At 54.7% G+C, this 10,333-nt stretch overlaps 1 protein-coding gene across 1 annotated transcript in view; it reads left to right on the forward strand.

The window, feature by feature from the left end:
- Positions 1 to 10,333, forward strand: part of PLXNA2 (plexin A2) — a 167,704-nt gene that overhangs the window by 137,485 nt on the left and 19,886 nt on the right. Inside the window, 7 exon segments of the mRNA XM_009888264.1 lie at positions 1,512 to 1,679; positions 3,003 to 3,096; positions 4,918 to 5,157; positions 5,340 to 5,483; positions 6,742 to 6,976; positions 8,449 to 8,591; positions 10,274 to 10,332. Coding sequence (XP_009886566.1) covers positions 1,512 to 1,679; positions 3,003 to 3,096; positions 4,918 to 5,157; positions 5,340 to 5,483; positions 6,742 to 6,976; positions 8,449 to 8,591; positions 10,274 to 10,332 — 1,083 coding nt within the window.

Genomic DNA, 10,333 nt, shown 5'->3' on the forward strand with positions numbered 1-10,333 from the left:
AGGCAGGCAGCAGGCAGGTAGGCAGCAGGCAGGCAGCAGGCAGCTCTTCAGCTGCACGGGCATGCATGGAAACACTCTGAGAATCAGCAAGGAGGGTGGAGAAACGCACTCCTCGCACAAGGATGCCTTCGTGGTTAAATTAAACCTAGGTGGAGAGTGGCGATAAGATGAGGGAGGGAGGAGGAGGAGAGCGGGAAGGGGTAGACATGTAATCGCATCGATGCAAACAGTCAGGTCCAGTTTGTTTCAGGTATTTTAGGAGGTGGTTTCTGTTCCCTGGGTTGTGGTGGATGGGAGTGCCGAGGTGTGAGCTGGGAACGTCGTGGTACCCGCTGTTCGATACCCCCTGAAATGCCCAGTGCTGAGTGATGTGCCTGTACTCCTTGGGGAGCACGGGGGGGGTGCAAGGGCCCTGGAAGGGGACCACGCAGCATCCCCTTGCCCGGGTAGAGACACGGGAGCTTTGCTGGCAGCCGAGCAGGGCCACGGCTGCGCTCAGCTCTTCAGGCACCCGCAGGGGTTGCGCAGCCTCTGCGGAGGATGAGGATGGTGAAGACTGGAGGTTCAGGAGTGCCAGTTTTTGGTTTAAGCACTGAACTGTCAACGAGGTGCTGAAGACCTGCCTGCCCCCTCCCTGGTGGGAAGCCAAGGCTGCATGAGCCACGGAAGCAGCACGGCCTTTTTGGCGAGCCAGGGGCAGGTTTGGGCAGGCAGGACGAGGGGCGGGTGGCCGGGCAGGGCACTGGCCTTCCAGGGATGCCACTCCAGTGCTTTTTGCAGGAACAGTGTCCAGGCTGGCTGCGGAGCTGTGCGGTTCCTCACAGCTCTGTCCCAGCTGCGGGAGCGGTGCCGCTCGTATCTCATTCCCCTTCTCCATCCATCCACCCGCCGGCGCCTTTGTGCTTTGACAGCGCCTCGTTACCCTGCCGCCTCGACCTTCTCCGGGGCTCCGATGGAAGCAGATGGTCTGTTGTGTCCGGGCAGCCAGCGCCGAGGCCGAGGTCACCCCGGCTCTGACGGGCAGACAAAGCTGACGGCAGCGGTGACGGTGGCATCGCCCTTCCCAGGCGGGGGCTGCCCGCGCTCCATTATGCTGCTCACAAGGGCCCGTGTGTGCGGTGGGATGGGGAGGGGAAGAATTTGGCTTTTGAGCGAGCTAATGCGTCCCGTTTAAAAAGCAGCCATCTGTTTTCACACGCCCAACAGAAGGCAGCAGGTTCACAGAGGGATGCAGGCGGCTGCAGTTTGGCACAAAGAGTAATTCCAGGGATCCTGCGCTCCTCTCGTGGTGGGCAGGCAGAGTTCCTTCCCGCACAGAGCTCCATTCCCTCCCTCCCGTGTCCGTGAAGCCCTCCTGCCCATCTCAGGGCCTCATCCCCTTCTGGGGCTGACTGATGGCTCAGCCTTTTTGTGAGCTGCCCCACTCCAAGGCGCTTGCCAGCACCGAGGGTCGTTTTCTGCCCCATGCCACGGGCGCCCGGTAACGCCTGCCCGGCTTCTCTCTTGCACAGGCGGTCCATGAACGAGATCATCTGCGTGTCGGCCCCATCAGCCCACGGCCTGGGGACTGTTCACGTCTCTGTCAGCGTTGACCGGGCTCAGCTGGAGCGGACCTTGGTGTTCGAGTACATCGATGACCCGAAGGTGCAGCACATCGAACCCGAGTGGAGCATCGCCAGGTAACACTGAGAGCCGCAGAGGAGCCAGCTCGCCCGGTCTGGCTCTTCTCTCTCAATCCGTGAAGGCAAAAGAGGGTCCCTGTGGAAACGCATGTCCCACCCAGCGTCCCGGATTTGTCACAGCGGGGCGTCTGTGGCATTTGTAGTTACCAAAAATCAGGCCCAGAGTTACTAAAGTAGTTGTGATTACGGAGGCAATTACAGCAGTAGCAGTCTGCACCGAGATTCTGGGAGCACAAATAAAGCCCCGAGATCGCTTCCATCTGCTGAAGAAGTGCACAATTGCTCATTAAAGGCTCCTTCTTGTAGTCCTGGAATAAAACAAAACCAGCAACCACCAAGAAAAGAAAAAGCTGATGCTAATCAAAATGTACTGTTTGTCCCAGATTCACTGATGGAAATGGGGCGGCCGGCGCTGTCACATCACCGTGACGTCGTCGCTGCTGAAAACCCTGGGCCGTACTCGTCCCCTGGTGTTACTTTAATGGTTGTGCTCACAGGGGCTGCAACACAGCTATTCATTTCAAATTCCAATTATTTTTTTAACTTGCCCACGAAAGAAGTAAGTGTCTCGCTGCAGGCTCTGCGAGATGTCCGCTTTGAGTCCAAATTCAAGGTCGCGGCTGGTTTTGGGTGTGCTGGGATGGAAGGGCTGGCCGGGACTGCCAACAGGGGTGGTCTAAAGGGGACAGCCAGGCTCTGCTGCAGAGGTGCTGGAGATGGGTGAATCTGGGCTGCGCTGCTCCAGTTAGCACAGGAAGGAAGAAGCCAAGAGTGAAAGACTTTGCTCAGGGGCATTGGCTGTAGGAGAACGGGGGTACTTTAGCCCGGGGGGTTGTGTCCTCCCTGGCCCTGATGGCACCGGGTGCTCTTCATCCCTCCCCTGCTCTATGTGACAACTTGCTGTGTCTGCAGTCCAGATGCAGGCGCACGTCAGTTCCTTCACTGCACGTACCATTTATCATGTTCCTTAAAAACATCACTATGTAAATCATTAAACACTGTGACTAATTTATTGTCTTACGTATTTAGTCTCAGCTCAGTTGATTTCTTTGGTCCCATTTCTCATCCTGCTGCCTTGCAATGCCATTAGGTGGGAGAGGGTGCAGCTGAGAGAAGAGAATCTAGCTGACTTGTGAGACACCGCTCCCCAGCGACTCAGGCAGTGGGCATTAATCCCCTCTGTCGCCTGGTGCCTGAAGTGTCGGCAGAAAACATCTTTCTGAGATCAACAAGCATCCTTATTGTCAGGCAGAGCCCCTCGGCAGAGCCCCAGCCCCTCCTGCCCGATGCATTAATCAGGTGTCTCCCGGTTCTCCGCAGCGGACACACTCCTCTGACCGTCACCGGCTCCAACCTGGACGTGATCCAGGAGCCGAGGATCCGCGTCAAGTACAATGGCAAGGAGTTTGTCAACGTAAGTAGCTGCTGGCAGCGCGGGGCTGCCGGGCGGTGCCTGGGAGCGTCCCACCGGGCTGCACACGTGCCGTTACTGGTGCTGGTGCTCTCTGTGTGGTGACACTTGCTGTGGGCAAAAGCTGCTCTGGGGGTATTTCCCTAGGCTTAGCCAAGCTGTTAGCAGCAAAACCTGGGGACCCTGGAAAGAGGGGTGCCAACGCACACAAATGGGAGAGCACAGTAACTGCCAAGGAGTTTTCAAAGCATTTTAGGTCATCTCCATCACCTCAAATTCTGTCCTGGGGCAGGTAATCCTGTTTCACTCCTGGAATTCCCCGTTTTGTCTGAGCCCCCGAGCCCCAAGAGCTCTCCTCTCCCCCGCATCCTTCCCTTCCCCGTACCTGGCTCAGCCCTGCAGGAACGCTGGGATGGAAAGTCCGAGTGTAGCTGTCCCCATCCCCAGCTGTCCCACGCTTCCCATTTCAGTCCTGCTCTTCCTGTAAAAGCCCGGAGCCGGGCGCCAAGACCTGCCAGCTATGAGGCTGCTCTGTTTAACCAGTCTCTCCCTAGCTGCCTCTATAAATAAACCTCCTGTTGCCGCAGCTCTGGGCCCGGTGAGCCCCTACCAGCCCGGGGAGGGAAGGAGAGAGGGGAACCGCTTCTCAACGAGAAGTTTTCAGGCCACTTTTGCAGCTTGGTCACTGCGGTAAGGCAGGTGCTGCTCCCTGCATCCTCCTCGCCATGTGAAGGATGCTGAGCGTGGGGCTCCGGGTATTTTGGAGAGGCTGGGTGTTATTTTTATGCCTCCTTCCCCTCTTCCCTCCCGTCACCCTGATGTTCCTGAAGCACGGAGTTGGTAGCAGAATTTGGGGTTGATGTGGAATGCCACCTCCTTCCCCTGTCTGTGTGTTTTCAGGCTGAGAGTGAGAAGCTGAAATGCATCCTCAGCTAAATGGGAACTAAGCGATGTTCTTGTATGCTACAAATAAGAATTGTACCTCCAGGACCCATAGAAATTATTTTGACCAAGTAAAAATGAAAAATACTGTTTCTATGCAGTGATCTTTCTGACTGAATCTGTATTATCTTGGAAAGGGCAAATCACTTAGCAGTCTTTTCCTATTCCCTTTCTCCCTTCCCCTATGAAGACCTTTTTTCTTCTGAGCTCTTTTTAAAAAGACATCTAATTTTGTTGTTAGCAGTTGCAGTTATAGTGCTACAAAAATAATTTTGAAGGCACAAAATTGAGTGAAATTAAATCTTCCGCATGCGGAGGGAGGCCAAACGGTTGGGCTCTTGCTGCTTTATAAGGCGAAAGTCTCATAAATCAGCCAGCTCCCGCCTTCCAGGGCTGGAGGAGCTGTGGGTGTCCTCAGCCCGGCAGGAGGTGACCTTCATGTTCCCTCCAGCCCACGAGTGTCAGATGGTCATTCCTCTCCCTCGCTGGCATGAGGGAACTGCCGCTCATCACCGATTTGTAGCAGGGACCAGGTATTCGCTGTGGGTCTGTTTCAAAGCCGGCGTTGCCGAAGAGGATGCAGCTGGAAAGAAAAGAAAAAAGAAAGGAAGGGCTGAGTGATGCGCGGAGCCTCTCCCTCCTTCAAAACACGGCTCGTTCTGAAGCTCGCTCTCCATCTCTGCACCAGTGCCTTCGCACTGGCCGGAGGGGAAGCGAATTCCCTCAAACTATGGCTGTGATGCATCGAGCCTGGATTAAAGGCTAGCTCGATTCCAGCTAAACTTGAATCCGCTGGACTTCTCAGGGGGTATTTAAGGAATCATTGTCCAGGTCGGGATAAGGTTTTCCCCGCCATCACTCAAAGCATCGCCTTCCCCACAGGTCTGCAAGGTGGTGAACGCCACGGCGCTGGCCTGCCTCGCGCCCCCCCTCGCCTCCGAGTACCGGCCCGGCCTGGATGCCGTCGAGCGGCCGGATGAGTTTGGGTTTATCTTCAACAACGTGCAGTCCCTGCTGGTCTACAATGACACCAGGTTCATATACTACCCCAACCCGACGTTTGAACTGCTGAGCCCAACCGGGGTGCTGGAGCAGAAGCCGGGATCACCCATCATCCTGAAGGTAAGGAGACCCATAGCTGGTGGGAAGCAGAAAAGAAAAATCCCAGAGAGAGGAGTTTTATAACCCCTTTGGAGAACAGGGCACACTGGATGCAATCCTGTCGTTTGCACAAGCTGGGAATGAGATGGAAATCAGAGAAATGCTCTGCATCTTTGTACAGTCTTCTCTCCCCTCGTCCCTAGGGCAGAAACCTGTGCCCACCCGCTCCTGGAGGAGCAAAGCTCAACTACACCGTGCTGATCGGAGAAACACCCTGCGCCGTCACCGTCTCCGAGACCCAGCTGCTCTGCGAGCCGCCAAATCTCACCGGACAGCACAAAGTGATGGTGAGGGACCAAACGCTCCTGTCAGCATCCCTTCCATCCCTCCCTCCCTCCCATCCGTCCTCCTCCTCCGTCTCCCTGACTCACTCAGACACTGAGTGCAATTTCTTGTCCGAGCACCGGTAGGATTTTAGATCTTTATGGCTGTCTAATTGGAAGCTTAAAATATTGATGTGGATTAGCATGGAAAAACTTCTTATTCCCTCCTTGAGACTCACCACCTACTCTCAGAGCCTTCTATAAAGAGCAAATCTTTGCAGCAGTGCCTTCAGCACCCGGTACCATCCTTTCTCTGGTGCTGCGTGCCTTTCCTTTAGTAGGTGAGACCCTTTTCAGTGGGCTGTGTTCTCCCTCCTGTAGGGTAAGAAGAAGGGATTTCATCAGTCCTTGTAGCCAGAGCTGATCTGCTAAGTGGATGGAAAGGTTTTGCCTTTTCCTGAAGCAGAAGCAGCCAGCGACATCTGAACGCTGGACTGGTTGGCTCAATGGTCTTGTCCAGGACAACAGTCGGTGTCTTCCTCTGCTCTGGTTTTGGGCATCGCTGCTTCCTCCGATCCACTCGCAGACCAGAAGCACGCAGCTGCAGAAGTGCTTGAGTAGAGCCCAAATGAGATTGTAATTGTGATTTATTTCCCTTTAAGTTCAGCATCCAAAACATATTCAGATTATCGCAGTGTGACTCACAGAAGCGCAACCTGACTGAGAGCTGCTTCCATCTGTGGCCAGGGCACATCCAAGAAAAGCCCATCCCAGCATTAACCCCCAGCGTGTTTGCTCTGGTGCTTCCTCGCGGGGCTTTCTCTTCCCTTCTCTGGGCTCTCCTTCTAGTTGCTCTGGCTTCTTGTCAGTGGAAGATTGGGGGTTGGACTAGATGATCTCCAGAGGTCCCTTCCAACCCTAACCATTCTGTGAATTCTGTGATTCTGTGAATTCTGTGAATTATCACTGGGTTGCTAATGTCCACATTTTACAAAAGGGAGTTGAAAGCTTATAAAATGAAAGTCAAATGGAGCCATCAGATAATAAGAACAAAGCCCAGATAGTGAAGGGCTGGCACATTTATCATGACTTGAAGCCTCCCTGTGTTCCCGTAAGCTGCACCCTCTGTCTCTGCAGGGGATCGGAGCTGCTGTAGTCTCGTAGCGCTGCCTTAGGGCCCTGTGCAGCCTGGGCAGTGTGTGCCCTGGCCGGGAGGGACGGGGCTGTGGGACGGGCTGACACCCGCACCCGAACTGCTGGTTACCTCCGTTGTGCTTTGTAGGTGCGTGTTGGTGGTATCGTCTTCTCCCCTGGCTCGGTGAGCATCGTCTCGGACAGCCTCCTGACCTTGCCGGCCATCGTCAGCATCGCGGCCGGAGGCAGCCTGCTCCTCATCATCGTCATCATTGTCCTCATCGCCTACAAGCGCAAGTCCCGAGAGAACGACCTGACCCTCAAGAGGCTGCAGATGCAGATGGACAATCTGGAGTCCCGGGTGGCCCTGGAGTGCAAGGAGGGTCGGTACTGCCCGGGACCGGGCACTCTCTCTGCTGCGGCCCCATACACTGGTCCCCAGCGTTCCCCACCGGAGCACCCCAGGCCCCCGGTTTTCGCAGCGCGGAGCGGGACGCGTGGCCCCGCGGGGTTTGCACGCCTGCCCCTCCGCGGGAGGGTGGGCAGCGACCAACGTGTCAGCGCAGACACGGCTCCGCTGCCTAATGTGCGGAGAATAGGATTAGAGCTTGATCCTGCTTAGGCAACATGCCTGGATCACACCGCGAGGACGGCGCGAGCCCCAGGGTGCCCGGCGCAGTATGGCCCCTCCTCTAACGGCCTTTTAGTAAAGAGCTTTTAAAAAGGCACAGAGTGAGCCAGGGAGCAGAGGAGGTTCGGACTCCCAGGAAACCGTGTGTATCCCAGATGGAAGGCAGTAGGGCTGGAAAGCTGATCCAGTCCCTCCTCCGGTCTCTAAGACGTGAGCCCAGGGTGGCAGGAGCAGGTCTGAGGGATAGGAAGAAGCTCCTCGAGCACTCATTTCTGGGAAATCTTGTGTGCTATTTGGACTAGCTAGACCTGCTGCTTGTGGATCGCAGCACACACGAGTCTCGTCCCTCCTTGCCAGGAGGCAGCGGAGCCTGGCCGCTCCGAGGCAGCCGCGGTGGAGGTGGGCAGTCATTGCTGTGGGTGGTGGGTTCTGGGGAGAGGGGCTGCTGTTGTTTTGTACGTCCTTCCAGCTGGAAAGGGAGCTTAGTGGATCAGAGAAAAATAAATAGAAAGCTGCAAATTTCATAGTGTGACCTCTGTATATAGAGAGAGTTACACTGGATTTGTTCAGGCGCTGTCAAGAGGATAGCCTTGAAAGCACAGGACAAAAAATGAGATCTGTTCAGGAGAGACCACAGCTTCGGCATGGGCACAGCCTGGCGGGGGTACAGAGTCCTCACCAGGCCAGCGCTTCATACTTCGGAGAATGAACACAAGGGCACACACAGCTGTATAACACGGTGATGTTATGAGACGAGAGGAAGAATAAATTCCTTCCTGACCCCTGCAGCAGGCAGTTTCTGCTTGGATTTGATCTGCATCAGATTTGATTATTTTGGCAACTGTTGATAGAGGAGGAGAAGAAGAAGAAAGGAAAATGTGGGAGGTACCAAGTTATGAAAATAGGTCCTCATTTCTATCTGCAGCCTTTAAAGGTGTTTTAGGTGGGTACACACAGGTGTGAGCTGCATACAAATCAATAAGCATCTTTTGTTCTCGGCATCTCCTCTGTGCAGTGTGTGCTCTCTCGCTCTCAGCTGCTGAGACAGAGTCTCCAAGGGTGAGGGTCTGTCAGAGCTATGCAGCAAGGTCTCCTCCAAATTCTTTCCTGAGCTGGCCCGTTTAGGGGTGCTGCCGTGTGCCCGGGGAGAGCAGGCAGCCCTCCCTGCAGCCTCCGCTCCTGGCGCTCACCGGCGTTTCTCTGTCTTCTGTTCTCCCCAAATAGCTTTTGCGGAGCTGCAGACGGACATCAATGAATTAACCAGTGACCTGGACCGCTCTGGGATCCCCTACCTCGACTATCGGACATATGCCATGAGGGTCCTTTTCCCCGGCATCGAGGACCATCCTGTCCTGCGGGAGCTGGAGGTAAGGAATGGGCTGTGCTCCGGCCCTTCGAGGCTTCCCTGAGCCCTCGGGGAAACCAGCGTGAAACCCTGAAGCACCTTTATGCCTTCCACACCAAATCTTATCAGAGGCACTGGAGTTAGCAGGATGAACCCCGAGTCTATTTTAACTAAGAAGCCGGTGTTTTATCTCCCATCGCACATTGCTTGATTCCTCTCGGTTTCTTCTCCCCGGTGTTGCTTTAGTTTTATTTCATAGGTTTTTCTATTGTAATGGGCCAGCAGCAAAGCATGCCAGATCAACTATCGGTGCCCTTTTAAAGTCCTCCTGAACCACCTTACCGTGCAGGGGCCGGCTGTGCGCCCGGGAGCATCCCGCCTGGAGCATCCCGCCTGGAGCATCCTGCTGCTGTTTCGTGGCGTGTCCACGGGAGGGCAAGCGCCGTGCCGAGGCATGGCCACCTCCCGCCTGGCTGCCAGCGAGCCCCTTCGTCTCCCTGGGTTTTCCACCAGTGTAAATCTATCAATAAGATTTTCACTGAGTATTTAGAAAAATTGGTAACAGAAAAGGGTCCCGTCAGATCACCTTGCAGACGGGCCCCGCTCCTCTGCGAGAGTGCCAAAACCAATGATGGTGCTTCAAGAAACGTTATCTGCCACCACGCGTGGGACCGCCATCCTCCATCTGGGATGCCCAGAGTTACTGGGCTCAGCGCTCCCTCTGGGAGACTGGTGTTGCTCCAGCGAACCCTCGAAGTCCTGTTGCCTTCACGCAGACCGGGGGGTGAATCCCCAGTCTCCAAACCCCAAACCCCAGAGGTGTCAGAGGATGAAGTGTTGATTGCTTATGCTCCGTGCGGCTGCATTGCTTTTCCAGGCCAGCACTACTTAGCATTAATGCATCAAATTAGATTCCTTTCCAGTGGGCCACCAACCTGGAGCAGTTGCCGTGGTGTTGGGAAAACTCGGCAGGCTCTGAACCAGCCTCTCCCGGCCCATTCCCATGGCCCGAGTTTTCCAGTCCCACGCATTATGTTCGCTGTTCAAATTGCCAAATAAGCCGATGCTCTAGCAAACAAATATGAATGCTTTTTATTTGTTTTACTCATGAAAAACAGAATTGCAGAAGTGATAAATGTGTTGCCAATTACACAGTTGCTTAATTATGTAACGTTAGTAAAACCAATACATAAGTCTCCAAGATGTTTGGTAGAGAGTTGCTTAATGTAGTTCATCATTTTCACTTGTAATGAATTACTTGAATCCGCAACTGGCTGAAAGCCTCAATTAATTTTTTACACTTGTCCCATAATAAAGCAATAGTCTAAATTAGTATTTAATTTACTTACAAGAGTGTCACTTTTTGTGCAGAACAAGCAAAATTGTATGTCATTTATAGGGCCGTTAGCCTCAAAGCAGCAGCTTTATGGCATGCAGAGAGTGCAGCTCGGAGCAATGATTAAGGCAAGCCGTGCTGAAGTGCTGGGGGGGGGACAGAAAGGGTGACGCTTGGTCAGGACTGGCCAGAGACCACGTTCAGGGATGCTGAGACCCTGAGAGATGGGGTGCTGGCTCGTGCACCCAGGGCTAAACCCTTCACCCCAGCCCTAGTGATGGCAGAGTGACCCCACGGTGGCGCAGGGCTGCTCGCCGGTCCCTTGTCCTCCCGTGCCTTGGCTGATGGGCACGCTCTCCTCACCGCAGGTCCAAGGGAAGGGGCAGCAGAGTGGGGAGAAGGCCCTGAAGCTCTTTGCTCAGCTGATC

Source organism: Charadrius vociferus, unplaced genomic scaffold, assembly GCF_000708025.1.
Source record: "Charadrius vociferus isolate BGI_N301 unplaced genomic scaffold, ASM70802v2 scaffold266, whole genome shotgun sequence".
NCBI classification, from domain to species: Eukaryota; Metazoa; Chordata; class Aves; order Charadriiformes; family Charadriidae; genus Charadrius; species Charadrius vociferus.